At 50.7% G+C, this 20421-nt stretch overlaps 1 protein-coding gene across 2 annotated transcripts; it reads left to right on the top strand.

Moving 5' to 3' along the window:
- The first annotated feature begins 7087 nt into the window (after nt 1-7087).
- PCDH8 (protocadherin 8) lies at nt 7088-11343 on the top strand. 2 transcript variants are annotated; one of them, XM_013128173.2, is made up of 3 exons: nt 7088-9535; nt 9698-9905; nt 10317-11343. In XM_013128173.2, the coding sequence occupies exons 1-3, from the start codon at nt 7121-7123 to the stop codon at nt 10688-10690; spliced, it is 2997 nt and encodes a 998-aa protein (XP_012983627.1). In that variant the 5' UTR covers nt 7088-7120; the 3' UTR covers nt 10691-11343. The 2 variants fall into 2 exon arrangements, with proteins under 2 accessions (XP_012983627.1, XP_012983626.1); XM_013128172.2 differs by having other exon boundaries at nt 9695-9905.
- The last annotated feature ends 9078 nt before the right edge of the window (nt 11344-20421 follow it).

Raw genomic sequence — 20421 nt, 5'->3', positions numbered from 1 at the left:
AATGGGATACCATCCCAAACCCAGATGAAGGAGAGCGGCCTGACCAAGCTCCCCCCAGCATCAGTTCTGGGGGGCTCTAATAAAACCTTGCTCTGGGAGGACTCCCAGCCAGGGAGGCAGCCGGCTGCGGGAGGATGTTCGCCGGCTTCCCGGGAATGAATAGCATTCCTGCCCTGGCAGGCGGCCAAGCGTGGCAGCCGCCTGCGCGCGGGCTCTTCCCCGGCTCTCACAGCCTCTTCAACAGAAGTGACACGAGACACACTTGCTCACAGCCTGCTGCCGCTCAAGAGGTGGGGAGAAGAAGAGACTTAGTCCTTCACAGCTGGGGGGCTCTGACTTTGCAAGCTGAGGCGCATTAAGATGGAGGACCAGGAGGGAGAAGAGGGGGGAAACAGAGAGGAAAATATTCCCTACACAAGGCTGAGTCCTTTCCTCTCCATCGCATCTTTCCCCCAGGCCACCCCTCACTGTAACTCTCTGGGAAACAACCAGGAGCAGACCAGGGCATGAACCTGCAAAGCACCCCTAGCCTGGGAATCAGAACTGTGGCGCTGTGCCCAAGTTCATTAACCCTGCTGTGACACTGGGCTAATTGGCTCGAACATGGCATCATGCTAATGCAACTTCACTGTTTCCAAAACCTCAATGAGGATTGCTTTCCATTGTCCCCTCCTGTCCCATGTATCAGCAAGGAGGGGGGACAAGAAATCACGTGTGCGGAGTGAGACTAAAAATACAGAGATAGCAGAGAAATGGGGAGGATATTTTTACTGGCATAGTAACAACCTATCAGCATGTCTGTAACTATCCTTGTGCTTACATGAGGGCATTCCTACTGGGAAGGACTTCAGAAACTGTGGGAAGGAGGCAGAGCCCAAGAAGTTACATGACCATGTTTGTTTAGTGTGGCACTGGGTGACTGGCACCGGGTGACTGACATTGGCAGGCCAGGGGCAGCAGAAGGACATTCAGAAGGGACCTTGCACACCAGCTAGGACGTTGCCTCTCAGAGAAATCAGATGAGCCCAGCACAACCACCACTCGTAAGTATTCGCTGAGGACTCTACATCTTCCTGGTAGCTGAGAGGTGGATTTCTTCCACCCATTCATCATTCATAAGAGCCTAAATCCCAAACAGTCCTTCAAGGAGGAGAGCGTGAACGAGGCCCAGGAGGAAACAAGGAGCTGCTGGAGAAAAGCCAAATATACCAGCCCGGACACCTTCAAAGTGGTATGAAAGACATCCCAGCCAGATGTACAGCAGCAGCCGTGGAGGGGGAGCACCCATTCACAACAGCCAAGCAGAGAAGCCATGCAGCTCCCCTCTTCAGCCTCCCAGTGGTCTGACCAAACCTCAAGCTACAGAAAGGGTAAGCGCTTCTTCTAAAGGTCTACATCAGAGCCTGGTGTGAGTAACTATGTTATGTGCACCCCTTAAAACCAAAGACACTGAGGCAAAATAGCCAGAAAGGACCTGCAAAATAAACATTGTTCCTTCTAAGGGCATCTCTGAACTCCTAGCAGTCCTCACCATGGGCAAACAGCAGGACTTGGGCTGACATCTGTCCACAACACAACCACAATCCGCAGTGCATCTGATTCACAGCATCACTGTGAGGTACAGAAGTGATTTGTGGACATGGGGGCCTGAGTCTAAGAGAGCCTCAGGTCCTCATCCAGGCTAAAATATGTCCAACTCCCATGGCATTCAATGTCAGTTGAGCACCTAAATATCCCAGATCTTGGTGAGGCTGAGCCTCATTATCCTGTTCCAGATGAGAGAGCACCTGGGCACCTGCCTCATGGTTTAACAGCTGAAAAGCCTCCTTGGTCTTTCTGGGGCAGAAGAGGCAGAGGGTAAAGAAAGCTGGAAAACAGGTGGCAGAAGAAGGGAGGGACACCAAGCATTAAGGTTATGTGAGATCATAAGCTGAGTTGTGGGGCAGGAGGGAAAAACTCACATCTAGCCCCCCTGAAGGCAAGACAGCATAGGGAGCACCCCCAAAAAGCCTGCAGTAGACCCCAGTTGAGGGCCACATGGGGGGACTTTTAGGAATGCACTGCTCCGAGGATACCTTCGGGCAGCTTTCACGAGGCCCACGCTGTGTGGGGAATGCGAAGAACTGGTCTTTTGTTTCATGCCCCTTTGTTTTAACCTCTTGAATCAAAGACCCCAGCTGCTCCTCCAGGATCAGCTAGAAATTAATCCAATTAAAAAATAAATTCCCTGTGGATTCAAAACTCTTTGCCAGGTGGGGGGTATGGGCACGCAGTTCCTTTCTTCTGCAAAACAAACTCTTTCTTCTAACCCACATTTCACAGAGGGCAGATACAGGCAGGGAAGCATTTGAAGCAAATACAACAAACAAATGATCGGGATGATTTATAACCCTGATACCAACCCAGAGCTCACAGGCAGGATTGCAGCCTCTGTCTTCTATAGCCTGCATGGCTGGAGACAGAAGCACAATGCTACATGCTACCCTCCAACACAAACAGTCATCGAGCAACAAAACCCTTCGCCGCTTCGTTCCACTCTTTTGTTTTCCAGAGTTTTTGGTCACCCAGGCTTGTGGAGCTTGACAGGTTAACCCACACTTCTTGGTTGCAGCAGAAATGATTAAACAGGAGGGGATTGTTTAGGCTGTGAAGCAGAAGGAATTCCTTTGTTTTTGTAGATCACTCCAAGGCAGCCGAGCCCACAGGGATGCCCAAGAAGAAAGAGGCAGGGGCTGAGCGTGGAGATGGGTTTCCAGGGAGGGAGGTCATGCCACCCCTCTGCAGGCTGTGAGATGGGGTGTAGGGGGACATGTTGTGCCTCAGCTTCACGGCTGGAGAGAAGTTGTCCAGACCCTCTGGGTATGGGGGTGACCAGGACCAGCTGAAGACATGCTCAGATAACCTGGCTTCTCCTCCGAGGCTCAGCAAAGCCACAGCTTGTGCTACAAGGGGAACCCATCCCACCACCCTGAGGGAACACAGTCACGATGGGGGAAACTAGGGCCAAGGAGAGATGGTGGCTTTAAATAGCTACAGATTGGTGCCCCTAAGGTCTCCTAGGAAAGCAGAAGCACTTATAACACAGCCACTTCTTCTTAGACCTGGCTTGCTTCCACCAGCCAGTATGTCAGTTAAGCTGTACATCCTCCCTCAAGCTGACTGTGGTCCTGGGTACTGGGTTGGACCTTCTCTTGCAGCCCCAAAATGTGACAGAAATTATTGGAGAGAATCTCAGGCAGCTGGTGAGAGGAGGAGTCTTACCCTGTTGCACTGGAGATACTGGAACCTTGGGACACCTGAAAACTTACTGTGCTGTAGGTGATGGCAAAAAGGGTCACTAATAAGTGCCTGGGCTTAGCTTAAGGGGTGAAGGGAAGACAAGGAGATCCTAGAGGTTTATCACCCCATGTAAGGCTATATGTGGGGAGGGGGAAAAGTGCCCACAAACCTTACTTCTAAGAGCTGGATCAGAATCAGGGAACATTTAAAATTTAAATCTAAAAAACAAAAGAGAACCTGGAGTGATTTGCTGGCCAACACTGCCTTGGTTGCTGTTGCCATCAGGCTGGTGGTTACGAGTCCTTTCACCTGTCGGGAGAAGCACATTACCCAGGCATTCAAGTCCACAGCGGTTAGTCTTGCTTTTTCCTTTGCCTGACACCCAACTCTGGGAGCAGCTTTGGTTTCTGTGTCTAAAAAGTATGGGAAGGAGGCTGGCAGCAGAGATCAGACCTCCAGACACCACAAAATGCCTCCTTCTTAGCTTCTTAGCAGGCTCTGAGTCCCCGCAACAACACTAAGTGCAAGAGAGCTGGTAAATTATTAAAACAACCTTGCAACAGCTCCAGAGAAACCACCAGTGCCTAAGATTCAAAGGAAAGGCTGTGGTGTGAGAATCCCCGTTAGTAACAATACGCACAGTTTGCAAGAACATATGTCTCCACATGGAGCAATCAACCAATCTGGGCTGTTTAACCACAATATTTCAAAGAAGTGCTTTTAATGCAGCTGATCCGTATGTTTATTTCAGAGCTGCAAAACGTGATTCTTCCCTAGCCTTACAGAACATTTCTGGAATGGACTTTACCCAAACTGCTGGGGAGAAGGCTTTGCTCCAGCAGAGACTGATAACAGATATTTTTTAAAATCAAAGTCACAACTGTGAAACAAGAACCCAGGCACACAGAAAGTGCATTTGCCCTCTAAAATAAAAAGGCAAGAGGAGCAAGACTCCACTGAGGCCCTCTTAAGAACGGTTTTGGATAGAATGTGCATGGGATGGGGACTGGGTGGATGGGAAAGAAGGATTTCCAAGCCTCTTCTGATCCAAATACTTGAGCACACATTGAAAATACAGCCCTTTTCACCCTTCTTTCCTTCAAAGTGCATGGGAGGCAAACGTAAGTCCTGGTTTATTGATTGATTGATTATTTCTTTTAATAAAGAATAAGAGCTCCTTGTGGAATAGTCATGTCTTTGTGGGGAGGGGCAAAGGAGGGGGGGTGAGGTCTGGTATCCTTCCCTGCTCGATCTAATCCTAATTAAAAATAAATTACATGCTGTATGGAACTTGAAATGGCAAAGATAATCCTGTTATACAGGAGGGGCCGCTCTGCTGCCCGCTGCCCGCTACCGGCCGCTGGACCCGTTCCCAGGCGCGCAGCCCAACCTGGTCCCCGGACCTCGACCCGGTCCGGATCCCAGCCCAAGGGGTCTCAGAGGGACCCAGGGTGACCCAAAGGGTCCCGGTCTGGCTCGGGAGCTGCCCCCTCCCGGGTGGACAGGCGCCTGCGGAGCTCCGGCGGGCGGGAGGAAGGAGACGCGCGGAGGCTTTTCGTATGGAAAGCAGGAGCTTGGGGGGCTTTAGTTCGCGGCCGAGCGGATCCCCGGCCCCGCAGCCAGAACCGAGGCCCCATTTAAATCCCATTTCCATAAGCCGGAGCTGCGGGCACCCCGCCGCATATACACCCCCCCCCCGCGCGTGCCGCACCGCGCAGCGCCCGCGCAGCCCCTGGAGTGCTTCTGCCGCGAGTGCCACATCGCGTTGGGTACGCGGAGGAGCGGGTGTCCAGAGGAAACCGGGGCGAGGGGGGAACGAACCGCGTCCCATTTGTGTCAGCTTCTTTCTCTAAAAGGCAAGGAAAGAGGAAAAGAAGGAAGGAAGGAAGGAAGGAAGGAAGGAAGGAAGGAAGGAAGGAAGGAAGGAAGGAAGGAAGGAAGGAAGGAAGGAAGGAAGGAAGGAAGGAAGGAAGGAAGGAAGGAAGGAAGGAAGGAAGGAAGGAAGGAAGGAAGGAAGGAAGGAAGGAAGGAAGGAAGGAAGGAAGGAAGGAAGGAAGGAAGGAAGGAAGGAAGGAAGGAAGGAAGGAAGGAAGGAAGGAAGGAAGGAAGGAAGGAAGGAAGGAAGGAAGGAAGGAAGGAAGGAAGGAAGGAAGGAAGGAAGGAAGGAAGGAAGGAAGGAAGGAAGGAAGGAAGGAAGGAAGGAAGGAAGGAAGGAAGGAAGGAAGGAAGGAAAAAGTGAGATGAAAGAGGGAAAGATGAACAAGGGAGTAGGAAGCAAGAATGAAAGGAGGAAAGAGAAGAGGGAAGAAGAGAAAGGAGGAAGAAAAAGAGGGAAGTAAAAGGGAAGGAGGCAAGGAAGAAGGGTACTAAAAATGGAAAAAGGGGAAAGAAGAAAGAGAAGAGGGAATGAAGGAATGAAGGTCACTGTCCCTGAGGACCCCCAGCCTCCATCCCCACCGAGCCTCCTGACCATGGCTGCCGAGGCACCGAGAGGCTGCCCGGGACTCGGGGCTCCGCGCGGGGCCCCGGTGCCTCGCGGGGCAGATGGTTTCGTTCCCCTGGTTCGTGCCAGGTTTCAGCCTCATGCTGTTATTTTGTTATTCTGGAACGAGACTGGTGTTGCTTCCCAGAGAGGCCCTATTAGGACAAAAGGAAAATCCTGTGAATAGGCGTAACAGGGCACCAGGAGGGATAGGTCTTAAATGTATTTTAATATGAGCAGGGCATTGTGTGTAATTCAGCGCTCATCATCGTTTAGTCAAAGAGTTATGGCAGTGATTGGGAATGAATAGAGGGACATAATGGATACATGTGGCGTTTGCTCATTATATTCAACTTAGTCCAACTCCTCTGTGGAAACTGTTCAACTTTCTCTCCCTTTAGCCTGTCATAGTGAAATAATACAGACATTGGTTCCTCGAATGGGATAGCCTGCCATGCTATTATATTTCTACAGCTAACGAGGGCTTCATAAGCCTTTGATACAGCCTGATCTTTGAAACCTTTCCAAATCTCCTCAAGCTTATGCTAAATCCTATTTGGAACTTTTTTTTCCCTTCTTTTTTTCTTCTTTTTTTTCCCCTCCTCGCCTGCTAGTGCCCCAGGCTTAAGAAACCCGGGCGGTGACACGCATACTAAAGCATGCGGGGACACCTCCTGAAAGGCGACTTAACGCCGCTGATCACAGGCTCTCACGCGAGGAACACACCACTCCGGCCGCGCAGATGAATGCCGGGACCCTCCTCCCCCTCCTCAAAAACCTGCTAATCCGCGCAACCACCGCGCGACATGCACCGACAAGCCGCGACACGCCACGGGGCGACATGCCACGCCACAGGGCGGCATGTCACGACACGGGGCGACAAGCCACGGCACCTGTCCCACCTGCGGCACGATTAACAAAGCCCGCCGCGCGTTTTGCTCCGCGCTGCGCCAGCTCCGCTGCCGCGCATCCCGAGAGGGAGAGAAGACGGGAGGCAGGGGAAGAGAAGAATGGGGAAAATAAAACAAATAAAGGGGAAAAAGGGGAAAAAGGAAAAAGGGGGGGAAAAAAGCCCCAAACCCCGCAGAACTGATGAAGACAAAGGGCAGAGCCCCACGCCCGCACCCCGCGCCCGCTCTCGCTGGACGTGGGAACCGCCCCGTCTCGGGAACCGCCGCTTCCCATTGGCTCGGCAGCCCGCTCATTTGCATACCGCCGTCTATGAAAGGCAGCTCGGAGGCGCGGAAAGATGCAGACGGCGGTGGAGGGAGCCCGGAGCTGCGCGTGGCACCGTGCATCGCTCCCCAGCACACACAAACACCCGCACCGCCGCCCCGGACCGCCCCGTCGGGCCGAGCCATGAGGAGCCCGCTGCCGCTGCTGGCCGCCGCCTGCCTGCTGGCCCTGTCCCGCGGCAAGACGGTGAGGTACCGCACCGACGAGGAGGGCGCACCGGGCACTGTGATCGGCACGCTGGCCGACGAGATGCCGGTGAAGGCACCCGGGGAGATGAGCTTCCGACTGATGCGGCAGTTCAGCAACAGCTCGCTGGTGCGGGTGCGGGAGGAGGACGGGCAGCTGAGCATCGGTGAAGCAGGGCTGGACCGGGAGCAGCTGTGTGGGCAGGCCCCCCAGTGCGTCCTCGCCTTCGATGTAGTGAGCTGCTGGCGGGAGCGCTACCGCCTAGTGCACGTGGAGCTGGAGGTGCGTGACATCAACGACAACGCACCGCGCTTCCCCCGTGCCCAGATGACACTGGAGGTGTCGGAGAGCGCCGCACCTGGCACTCGCCTCCCTCTGGAAGTGGCTGTGGATGAGGACGTGGGTTCCAACTCCATCCAAAGCTTCCAAGTCTCCCTCAACAGCCACTTTGGGGTGGAGGCACAGACACGGGCGGATGGGGCACGCTGTGCTGACCTGGTGCTGCTCCAGGAGCTCGACCGTGAGCGCCAGCCATCCTACACGCTGGAGCTGGTGGCCAAGGATGGTGGCAGCCCGGCACGCTCAGGCACGGCCACTGTGCATGTCCGTGTCCTCGATGCCAATGACAACAGCCCCACCTTCGCCCAGAGCTCGGTCACAGTCGAGCTGCCTGAGGACGCACCACCCGGCTCCCTGCTGCTTGATCTGGATGCCGTCGACCCTGATGAGGGCCCCAATGGCGAGGTGATCTACGCCTTTAGCAGCCAGGTGCCTCCCGAGGCGCGGCGGCTCTTCCGCCTCGACCCACGCTCAGGCCGCCTCACCCTGGAGGCCACTGTGGACTATGAGCGCACCCGCACCTATGAGCTGGACGTGCGAGCCCAGGACCGTGGCACCAGCCCTCGTGCCGCCACCTGCACCGTCGTTGTGCGCCTCACTGATGTCAATGACAACGCGCCGCGCATCAGCATCAGTGCCCTCCGTGGGGCTGCCAGCGCTGCTGGTGTGGCCTACGTGAGCGAGGCGGCAGCCAGCGAGAGCTTTGTGGCCCTCGTGAGCGCCTCAGACCGTGACTCAGGTGCCAATGGGCAGGTGCGCTGCAGCCTCCGTGGGCACGACCACTTTGCCCTGCAGCGAGCCTACGAGGACAGCTACATGATTGTCACCACAGCGGCGCTGGACCGCGAGCGCATCCCCGAGTACAACCTCACTGTGGTGGCCGAGGACCTGGGCTCCCCACCCTTCAAGACCGTCCGCCAGTACACGGTGCGGGTGAGCGATGAGAATGACAACGCACCGCTCTTTGCCAAGCCCCTCTACGAGGTGGCTGTGCCAGAGAACAACCCGCCAGGTGCCTACATCACCACCGTGGTGGCCCGTGACCCCGATCTTGGCCACAATGGTAAGGTCACCTACCGACTCCTGGAGACGCAGGTCATGGGGGCACCCATCTCCACGTATGTCTCCGTGGACCCTGCCACCGGGGCTATCTATGCTCTCAGGACATTCAACTATGAGATCCTCAAGCAGCTGGACCTGAGAATCCAGGCCACTGATGGTGGCTCCCCGCAGCTGTCCAGTAGCACCCTTGTCAAAGTGAGGATGGTGGACCAGAATGACAACCCTCCTGTCATCATCCATCCAGTGCTCACCAATGGGACAGCAGAAATTGGAGTGTCCAGCAAGACCTCTCGTGACTCCCTGGTGGCCCAGATAAAAGCTCGAGATGCAGATGATGGAGCCAATGCTGAGCTCACCTTTGCCTTCCTGGAAGAGCCTCAGCAGGACCTCTTCACCATCAACCCAAGCACTGGGGACATCGTGCTGAAGGGCGACCTCTCTGAAGAGCTGGGGCAGCTGTTCAAGGTCATCCTCACTGTGACAGACAATGGCAAACCCCCTCTGGCCACAACAGCCACAGTCAACTTCCTGGTGACTGCCACTGCTCCTTCCAGTATGCAGGAGATAGCCAAGCCTGGCTCCTGGGAAGGAAAGGCATTGCAGTGGGACATCCCTCTGATCGTGATCATTGTCCTGGCGGGCAGCTGCACCCTCCTGCTGGTGGCCATCATCACCATTGCCACCACTTGCAACAGGCGCAAGAAGGGGAATGAGATCAAAAACAACTCACCCTTGAAGGACCAGATAGACATCTCCCACCTGGAGAAGGGCCAGCAGGAGGAGGGCAGCCAGAGGGGGAATGTGTTTGAGGTACGAACCTTTCCCAGCAAAACCTCTTTCACCAGCCCTGACCCTTCTCCAGCTGCTGAAGAGATCTCCACTGCTGAGAGCAGCAGCGACAGCACTTGCCTGTATGAAGGTCAGAAGAGGCTGAGAGGACCGAGCGGGGAGGTAAGGTCCCATCATGGGGAAAGGGGGCTGGAGGGGTGGGGGGAGGGTTGAGGGGGGTATGGTGTCTTGGAGGATGTGAATCACAGAGGTGAAGCTCTGATACTGATTTACCCTTCACCACTTCCCTCTCTCCTGTCTCCTTTGATCCTCTCAACCCAGCAGGGTTTCACTGCCACTCCAAGCTACGGCAAGGAGCCTGCTCCCCCCGTGGCCATTTGGAAGGGGCACTCATTCAACACCATCTCTGGCCGAGAAGCAGAGAAGTTCAGTGGCAAAGACAGTGGCAAAGGCGACAGCGATTTCAATGACAGTGACTCGGATATCAGCGGAGATGCCCTGAAGAAAGATCTCATCACGCACATGCAGAATGGTAAGGGCTCAACCTCTCAGACAGGCAGACAGGGAGGTGGACAGAGGGACCCATCCCTGGGGCACAGTGGTTAGTGATTCTGAGTGGCTCAAACTGCCTTTTGATGTGATGCTGATTCCTCTCCATGCTGAGTGCCCAGCACAAATTAGCAGATGCTGGAAGTACTGTGGGATTGGAGTTTTTTCCTCCCCAAAAAGCTTCCCTTAAAGTTAGGATTGGGAAGAGTATCCCTAGCAAAAAGACGTGACCTTTCCAAGGGTGTTTTGTGGTGCCATAGAGCATCACTCCCCACTCCCACCGTCAGTGCATTGAATCATCCCGTGACTGATAGCTCTGAGGATTACTGATGATGTGGATTTATTCCTGCGGTAACAACAGGTTTCTCCTCTCTCTCCCTCTCTTTCTCTCTAGGTCTGTGGGCGTGCACGGCCGAGTGCAAGATCCTGGGCCACTCAGACCGCTGCTGGAGCCCCTCCTGCGGCCGAGCTAACCCTCACCCCTCTCCCCATCCCTCAGCTCCCCTCTCCACCTTCTGCAAGAGCACATCCCTGCCCAGGGATCCCCTGCGCAGGGACAACTTTTACCAAGCCCAGCTGCCCAAAACAGTGGGGCTTCAGAGCGTCTATGAGAAAGTGCTGCACAGGGACTTTGACCGGACAATCACGCTGCTCTCCCCACCGCGCCCCGCACGGCTCCCCGACCTGCAGGAGATTGGGGTGCCCCTCTACCCAGCCCCTTCCACTAGATACCTGGGTCCCCAGACGGACACAGCTGAGAAGGTGTAGCCCAACACGCTCCCCACCTGAGTACACAACGTCCCTGTGCGCACACGACTAGGTCACTCCTGAGAGCCTTTAAGTTATTGACCAGATCTGGTGTCGAACGTGTAAATATGCAAGATGTGCCTTAAAGATGAAGTTGTTGGGAAAGATTTCCAATCACATCAGTACTGTTTGATATTTGCAAACAAAAAGAATTGTTTGTAGTTAATGTAATTTTTATGAAATGTGCAGTATTTAATTTTTTTCATGTTTTCTACATTGAGGGGTTGTTTTTTTCCTCTTTTGGTTCACCCATGGCCTGCCATTTTTTGTAGTGTTTTTAACCTGTACATTGTGTAATGTAATGTTTGTACATAATGAAAATTGGTTATATTTTTATATAATAAAATCTTAAAAAATGGGAATTCTTGCCAAAGGAACTGTCTGAAAGACACAATAATTAATAATAATATCCTGAATACGTAGAACCTTGTAAGGGAAATTCTTCTTTCTCTATGTAAAAATAACCTAAGCAACCCAGTGTACTGAGAAGTTTGCCTTGCCAAATGTGACTTGTATTTCTTGAGTCTGTGGTCAAGTTAAATGTTATTTAATTGCCTTTGGTTCCTGTAATCTGTGTCACTGATAAACACTAATAAAGGTTTTGTGATGTGTCAGAGGATGTGTGTTCACGGATGTTATGCTTTAGGGCATAGAGGTGTTTGCAGGTCAACAAAAGCATTTTGCACGGAGAAATGTAGTGGGGAGGAGCATGAACAATGCTACTTTTAGTCTCACTCATCCTTTATCTCCAGCAGTACCTCACTGCAGGTTTAGCTCTAGGGATTTTAATGATGGGTTGCGGGGCTGGAACAAGGGCAATGTGACAGAGCTGGCCTTTACTTTTCACTACCTGGTCTGGGTGATTCCAGCTTGATCCTTCACTGGTGGGAAGCAGGGTAATTTTAGGGAAGCAAGTGAAGCTACATCTGATGAGCTGCAATGCTCATGCTGTGCAAATATCTTTGCATCAGCAGCCACTCGACTGCATCGCTTTTTGATCTGGTTGAGGTGTTGATTTGAGTTAGGCTGCACAGGTATGTGCTTAGATGTTTATCCTTCTTAAGGCAGCCTTGATAAAGGATTTGCATTTGTGTACATACATATATATACTTCAGAAGGAAGGATTGGGTTATATTTGTGCATAAAGCAGAAAGATGTTGATTATGTTGAGATCCTGTGACACGTATTTTGTCCCCTCCCAGAAATGACAGTCCTGAAAAATAAATCACCCAGAGCTTTGAAATTCCCTGCCCTCAAGGTTTCAGGCTAAAAGCAGATCTCTAATCCGTATGCTGAAATCAGTTATAGAGTAGCTTTGGATGAAACAAACTGAAGCATAAGCTTCAGTGAGTTTCTTCCTGTGTTCAAAAAAATGCTCATACCAGAGATAACACTTCTGTGGAAGCCTTAATGGTAGTTTGAACTTTTCCAAAAGGAAAAACTGCTCCTCACTTGGATACAGTTTCACATTTTGACCAAATCAATAGTCCAGAAATTTGTACATGGCAAAGCTTTGGGGGGGTTTATCATTAACTCTTCATTTATATGTCTAATTAGTACGGTATGTATATAGAAGATGACTCACAAAGGAAGTATAAAGCCACCTTAGACATAAACAAGGCCCTATTAGACTGTGTCTCAAAATGTAGGTAGAAAACACTGTCTATCTCATCTGCATGTCCTTTAACCAACAGAAATTCCCTTTGCTTCCCAGCTCCCAGCTTTCTCCTGCCCACGTCGCAAGAATGGCAGAGCCTGACCAATTTTTTTGGACAGACATGGTCTGAGTTTTAACAGGGGCTTCATAAAAGCCATTTCATGAAGATCTGTGGTGGGCAGAGAGCTTCAGAGAGCTTTCCTACTTGAAGGGGATTGAAATCAGGCTGATGTAAAACTCAGCTGGGAAGCTTTGATGGTCAGAAAAATAGGTGAGTGTTTCTGGCATTCATCTAAACCCAGTAGTAAAATAACATGATGCATCTAATGAACTAAGAGGGTCGTCTTGGTTAAATATAGAGCTGAAGTTGTGGCTGAAGGGTGAGTGCTGAGAAGGAAGGCTGGGAGCCTCCCTGCCGGCTAATCCTCAGTGATGCAGAGCAGCAAGCCTGCATGTGAAGTAATTAGTCATAACACTGAATGCGGGAAGGGAAAGGCTCTCTATCAAAAAGCAGGGCAGCCTGGTGAGCTGCTTCTTCCTCGTCTACTTCAAAAGCCTGGGTTACATACTGCAACACCTCCACAGCAGGTCCCCAGGCTCTCCTGGGGAGGCTGGCAGGAGGTAGCTGCAAAGAGGGGTTCACTGCATTGGTTGAGATGACAGATTCATGTTGTTTGCAGCAGAGCCTGTGAGCTTCTATGGATGGGTTGATGCTCCTCACTGCCTAACCAGGTATTCAGGCCACCCAATGTGAGGCAGTCTTGAAAGGGAGGGTGAAATAAAGTCTCCTGTTCCCAAAGCAGCTTTCAGCAGCAAGCAGCTACAGTCTCACTGGGGACAGAATCTGTCTCTTCTGGTCCTATGTGCTGCCAGGAACATGTGGAATTCATCCATGCAGCACTTAAATCAGAGCCTGGCACTTTGCAGGGACTCTCTGGTTAGTGGAAATTTAGTGGTTAGTCTGTACCTCATCTGACACCTTCTCATCTTAGATTGGAAACATGCAATAGAAGAGCTTAGGTGCATCCTGATCTCCCCTTTCCCTGTAAGGACAAAGGGCAGCAGCCCAGACTCCTTTAATTTTAAATGCCTAAAATTAGGTGGGGGAAATCCCCAAGTTCCATCAGATAAGAGCACGAATCATTCAAAGTGCAGATGAGTGGAGAGGGGAGCCCAAGGCATAGCTCCTCAGCAGATCCCCTTAAGTAAAACATTTGCTCCATTGATGCTACTGCACTCTGTGTGTCCTAGATTTTTTTTGTTTAAGTTTTTAATTAACATAACTGGTCTTTTTGCTAAAATACTTCATAAGTTAATGCAGACCTATCAATTACATTCCACTGATTCACCAAGCATGCCGTGGCATCAGCCCTGGGTTGCACGTGGCTGGTGAGTGTGAGGCCACACAACCTCTCCATCACAAAAAGCTGCTCTCTCCTGCCTGCCCTTCCCTGGCTCAGGGACTAGAGGTGAGAAGGTGGAGGCACAGAGACACAGGGCAGGAGACAGCACTCTTGCAGTGATCCAGCATTAATTCCATGGCCCAAACAAGCTACATCAGCTGAAGATCACAAAATCCCTAACACCAGCCTTGAACCTGCTCCTGCAGAAGTCTCTAGTAGTCACCTATGATGGAGCAAAGCACTCTTGGCTCCCTTAGCAGACAGAAGAAAGAAACAGGCACTTTTAGCACAGAAATCATTTCCTTCTGAGCCAGCCAGCTGAAATAGGTCTGGTGTATTGCACTGAGACGTTCCCCATCCCTCCCTACATGCCGTCTGCAGTGGCAGTAGGTGTTTGCTCTGTGGATATCCAACATCTAATGCAACAATCTTCACCCCATATGTTTTCAAAACCTGCGAGGTAGTTTGCTCATAGCAATTGCCATGAGACCATCTGATCTGAGCATACTGTCAGTGTGGTAAAAAGGAGGGAGCTGTGATCAAAGTAGGTTAGATGAAGCTGATAGATATCTAGTAGCACCACTAGCATTGAGCCAGGATGTTTTACTCACAACCAGGTGCTTGCTGGTGGCCAGCTTCTTTGGCATCAAGGCAGAGGGCTGAAACAGCACAAATACAGAAGTGGGTAATTCCCAGACTCTTCCAGGTGCACCTGCACACCCATCAGGATTTAACTGCAATACCCAGGACACACAGGAGTGATGCTATAGCAGCAGGTCCATGAAATTATTTTTCTCTTGAGTGGCCCACAGATGTTCTAGGACTGTGGGCTTACAACCACCACCCTGGAGACCTGGGGCAGACATCCAAATCTGCTTTAATTGTCAATAAATTGAATTAATTTTCCCTAAATCTAGCCTGTTTTGCCTGTGACAGTAACAGGTAAGTGTTCTCTCTGTACCAATCTCAGTCTATGAGCTTTTTCATCTGATTTTCTGCCCCTGTCCTATTGAGGAGGGGAAGTGAGTGAGCAGCTAGGTGAGTCAGCAGTCTGCCTACTGACCGAGGTCAATCCACTACACACACCAAGGAAACAAGATCCCAGAGATGCCTTCTGTGGCACTTCAGCCAAAAAACATGAAGTCAAATTCCCACTGACCTGCTCCTCTCTCCCGTGCCTCTTGAATGCCTTCAAGGATTTGTGTTTAATGATGTGTGATATTGTCAAACACCACTGTGAGGTGCCTGATTCTGGTTTCTGCTGTGCATGCTCTAGATGCAGGACTCCTAGTGAAATGAGGCATCAGCACTCATGCTTGTAAGTGGATATGGCTGTAACCTCCAGGATCGGGCTTAATCCTGTGATCTCAACACATATGAGAGATGCTCAGATAATGCTGCCTGGAGCAGTCCATGAAGGCAAGAGAGACACCAGGGTGGGATCTAGCTGATGATTCAGACAGATGTGCCTTTTTGTGGCCAGTGTGTAAGGGTCTACATGAGCAGCGCTCATCTGTGCTTCTGTGGCAGACAATGAGGGCTGGATAGGGAGGTCTAGGGGACAAAAGCACTCTAGTCTCCCATTACTGCATTGACTACATCACCATTGTATATGGCAGCAGATTAAGCACCTGCCTTGCACATAGACACACAGGTGGATATAGAAATTCAGGTGGGTGTGCTGTCATCAGAGGGGATGGTCCATCCTTCTCTCCATCTCCAGCTTCATTATTTCATTACTCTTTTGCCACCAGCACCAGGACAGTCACCTGCCCATGGGCAGATGTATGAATGTACCAAAACAAGGTGGGATTCCACAGGTTTAGCTCAACTGGGAGTCAGGAGGATGTCAGACACTATCAGGAAGGAGGCAAAGAGGGAGAAGGCCCTCGAGGCCTTGGAAGAAGGCAGGACTGTGCATTTGGACAGCAGACAAGAAGTAGTTCAGTGTCTATGTAACACCTCTGGAGGCTTCTATGCAATTTCAGGGTTGGCTAAGGAGAACCATACTGCTTTTTGGATTACTTGAAGGCTTGGCATCATTCATGATAATGCCTGCTCACTTCTCAAATGTCACCAAACCCCAAATTTAAGCTGAAGTGGATTAGCAACTGGGGAGATGTAAATGTTACTTCCTACCATATATGCCAAGGTCTTCAAGCCTTCCTTATTTAAGAGGATGCTTTGGAGAAGCTCCCTGGAGTTGGAATTCTCCCTCCTTATGCAGTGATAAAGATCCCTCCACTTGCCTATCCTTCCCAATGGATGCAGAAAGCTGGTTTTGCACTCATGCACATGTTGCCCATGGCAGTGGGATCTTGATCACAATCAGTGCTTCTGGGCAATGCTTCCCATCCAACACTGGTCATGCTGGGAGAGCTCACAAGGAGGCAGGGACCCAGGCACAGGCAGGGAGGGATGCAGGGATTAGGAAGGGGTCTGGCTTCTATGGGTTCCCCCTGTGCAGCAGTGCATGGGGAGGGTTAAAATCCTGGGAGGTGAACTGGAAAAGGAGCAGATGGCCAGCAAGTTGAGAAAAGCAGTGCCTTAGCCTAGATGTGAGAAGGCAGTGGGCTTGCTCAGGTGGTAACTATTAATTGTTTTTGAGTGGGCACTGGAATCCTCAGGGTCTCAGGCATGAACACCCATCTCAGGTTGCCCCTCTGCTCCTGCTGAGGTAGGCAGAGCTGGCTGCTGTGCCCTGATGGTATTTTTTGAGCAAGGAGGACCTACCAGCCCCACACTTGAGGCAGGGAAACAGCCCTGTCTGGTGCTATAGTCAAATGCTGTTTAAGGATACAGACATTTCTGTGGTAACTTCATCTTGCAGATTTGAAGCCAGGTCTCTGTTCCAAGCCTTTTCCCCACAGGCTCATGCTCTATGTAGAAATACTTCTTATTGTTAAAGCAAAATGGCTCAGGGATAACTTGAATTTGCTCCTGCAGGAAGAGGGGAATTTTGCAGGAGGTCAGGAGAGGCCACGATGATGGACAGCTCTGTAAAACTCCATCAGAGGGACAAAGAAACACAAGCAGAAGAAAGGGCAACAGCTTCCTCCCTTCACCTGAAAAACTCTTCTCCTCCCCATTCATAGTGAGAGGAAGACAAGTAAAACAGGGAGCGTGAGGCTCGGGGGAGAGAGACCCACATGACGTGGGACTAAGCTTTCAAGAGGATGCAAACACACAATGGTTTTGAAGGATGATCTCCAGCAAAATAACCAATTTCATCATGTACAGAGGATCCTCTGCTTAGTTCATCCTCTCTTTTCTTTCAAAACACGTCTATTTGATTTGGTGGAAATTCAAGAATCCTGACCTTCCAAAAATACTATGGCAGACACTAGGAGCAGGGTCAGTGGACACCTACCTAGAGAACAGCATGAGGAGGCACCTCCACAGATCAAGACCTTAATGTTGCTTTTGCCTGCAAATTTTCTACTGCCTAAGTCTCTGCATTTGGGACCACTTGGAGTGTGGCCCTTGAGTGGGGGCATCCCGTCTCCTCCTTTTCCAGAGTTTAGTCTCACTGCTGTACCAAAGATGTTCCTCCTTCCATCCTCAGGAGCTGGACCACTTCAGAAATGGGATTCAACCAGGGCTGGCAGCCTGTCTGAGTAATGCACGATAACAAGAGATCCGAGATACTTCCGAACACACAGCTTGGCAGGATGTTAATTAAACCGGAGTAACACTACCTCGACTGTTTGCAGGGCTGTAACTCAGAGAATTTTATGAACACCCAGGAGGTAAAAGAACACGTCCAAGGCCCCACAACACATATGTGAGAAAGCTGAGAGTAAATCCAAATGCTTTTTGTTTACGTATCAGCATACAACCTGGCACCTACGATGAATTCAGGACATGACCAGATGGATGCACCAGACACCAGTGGCATGACAAGGCAGAAAAATTGCTTCCAATTACTTTCCTTGAAAGGGAAAGAGCATCTTGCCTCCATCCTCTCACACCCACACCAGCAACAAACCATCACTGCCCAAATTGCCTTTGTAAAGGTCCCCATGGTCCCACACTCCCCTGTCAGACGATAACAAAGAGGTTCAGTCTGTTGCTTCCAAATTCATGGCTCCTTTGAGTCCTGAGTTGGCCAGGATTCTGCTGTGTTTCACCACCCTGAGGTGAGCTGGGTTTTCTTAGCAGTTAGTTATTTTTATTTATTTAACTGTGTAAACTGATTATCCATATAACAACTTTAATCAATTATCCGTGGCAAAGAACTTCTCTGCAACTTAATTAGCAAAGTTCTTCCCTGACCTAGCAGTATCTGATTGCATCATATAAGAGCTTAACTTTCAAATGGCAACACAGTTCATTAAAAATAACTAATAGCTGCAGGGTTTAAAGATGTAAATGTTAATTTTCTTAATGAGAAAAAAAAGGGCATGCAGACTCTACCTGTCTATATTCATTATACTGTGTCCACATGGGATGACTCACATTTGCAAAACTCAGGTTTAATTAACATGCTTATTTTTACAATGATATTTCTCATTATAATAAATTAAATGTTTAAACAGCCAGTGCAAACATTTTGATCCAAGACAAAAATGCTTGCGCAGTGCTAGTTTAAGCATTTAATTTATTATAATCCTTTCCATAACAAATGCCTTAGAAGCCAGTTTTTTTTTCGCAGTGAAAGGCTATTAGTATTATTTCCTCTGGTAATGTTTAATCCCAGACAATCAAAAATGTGAGGCGTGAACGAAATTGGACTGGAAGCAATGATGATAAATGAGATAGTGAAGGAATCTGCCTCCGCCGGTAGTTGCGCTGGAGCCTGCAGCTGGTGCCAGCTCTGCAGCGGAGCTGTGCTCTGGCAGCCTGCCTTGTCATTAGGAGCTCATACACAAATTAATCAAAGCACATCAACTAATCCAAAGCATGTTTGGTCCCCGAGAGCAATTACCCTGACCCTCCCCACCACCATCCAGCATACCCCAGGGCAGGGGGTCTTGCTAAAGGGCTTCTTCCAGCTGGAGTTTGCTTTCTTTTAAATTAGGCTCCTGAGATGTCCTGGCTAGGGACAAGGGATGGATGTGGCTCCTGATGAGGGCAAAGCCCCAGATCCCACACGGAGCCCCCTACCCCTCAGACAGGGCTGCCACTAGATGGAGGTGCGGGTCCAGCCCAAAACTGGGGCCAGGGTTTCAGAAACATCAGTAGTAAGTGAAAGAAGCAGATTCAGGAGACTCCAGCAGCCTCCCCTATGAAGGCAGAGCAGGACAGGGTTATGCTGAAATTGTGATGTCTTGTAAGATGTAGAAGCACTCTGGTTAATGCAGCTCCTTATTTTCATGAGGGTTCCAGCTTGTATACTGGTGCAGGATAGGAGGCTCAGCCTTGAAATCTGCAGCTGCTTTTTACCCACTGCAACAAGGTTCAGCTGCCGATTTCTGTATCAGTTCAGTTGCTGATTCCTCCTGCCTGGTCCTGGGGGCACGCTGTCGCAGGGAGGGTGTCCGTCACCACTTGGTGTAAATTCACCAAAGGTGATATTCCCCAAAAGGATGCCAGCTGAGTGGGCTCCGTCAGCTCCCACCCAGGACTGGGACTGGGATGTGAGGGCCTGTGAGAGGACTGCAGGGCATGGCAGGACAGGCCAGGGGCTCCCCAGGGCAAGGAAGAGCAGGAAAGGATGATCGGCCTGCCTGGAAGTTATGCCCAACCTCCACCCAACTTTCCTTGGATTTGTGCCCCTGGAAGACATCTCCTGCACCTCCTCAGGGGAAGTTTCCAGCATGTCTGTGGAAACAAAAGGGCCGGGAGGCAGATTCCTCTACAAGTGATCCAAGATGAAAAGTCTTGCAAGGGGTAAAGCCAAGGCAGAGTTGTACAAACAGGTGGGAAAAGCTCAAATGTTCATTTTCCCTGAGCAGTTAGAAAAATACAGGGCAATGAGCTGCCTGGGCTGGAGGTGGGCCTGCAGGGATGCACTGTGGGTCCCCAGTGTACAGCCACCAGCATCCCCTACCTCCATCTCATTCTTACATGTAAGAAATATCCCACCCTGGCTCAGTGGTATGGAACCTCCTTTTGATGCTGGTCGTGCATCAAAAGGAGCGTGACCAGCAGATAGAGGGAAGTGATTCTCACCCTCTATTCTGCTCTTGTAAGACCCACCTGGATACTGCATCCAGCTCTGGGATCCCCAGCATATGAACATGGGTCTGTTAGAGTGACTCCAGAGGAGGCCATGAAGATGATCAGGGGGCTGGAGCACCTCTTCTATGAAGACAGGCTGAGAAAGTTGGAGTTGTTCTGCGTGGAGAAGAGAAGGTTGCATGGAGACCTTAGAGCATCTTCAAGTGCCTGAAGAGGCCTACAAAACATCTGAAGAGGGACTTTTTGCAAGAGCAGGTCATGACAGGACAAGAGGGAATGACTTTAAGCTGACAAAGGGGAGATATAGGTTAGACATTAGGAAGATGTTCTTTACTGTGAGGATGGTGAGACACTGGCACGGGTCGCACTAAGAAGTGGTGAATGCCCCATCCCTGGCAGTGCTCAAGGCCAGGCTGGAAGGGGCTCTGAGCAAGCTGGTCTAGTGGAAGATGTCTCTGTGGCATAGGGGCTGGAACCAGAGGAGCTTTAAGATCCCTTCCAGCTGAAAT

This window comes from Melopsittacus undulatus, chromosome 2, assembly GCF_012275295.1.
Source record: "Melopsittacus undulatus isolate bMelUnd1 chromosome 2, bMelUnd1.mat.Z, whole genome shotgun sequence".
Classification (NCBI taxonomy): Eukaryota; Metazoa; Chordata; class Aves; order Psittaciformes; family Psittaculidae; genus Melopsittacus; species Melopsittacus undulatus.
This window is presented reverse-complemented; position numbering and strand designations above follow the sequence as displayed.

Coding starts and splice junctions, on each gene's coding strand:
- PCDH8 (XM_013128172.2), top strand. CDS start 7,121: ATGAGGAGCCCGCTGCCGCTGCTGGCCGCCGCCTGCCTGCTGGCCCTG. Junction 9,536..9,694: donor TGAGAGGACCGAGCGGGGAG/GTAAGGTCCCAT, acceptor CTCTCAACCCAG/CAGGGTTTCACTGCCACTCC. Junction 9,906..10,316: donor CATCACGCACATGCAGAATG/GTAAGGGCTCAA, acceptor CTTTCTCTCTAG/GTCTGTGGGCGTGCACGGCC.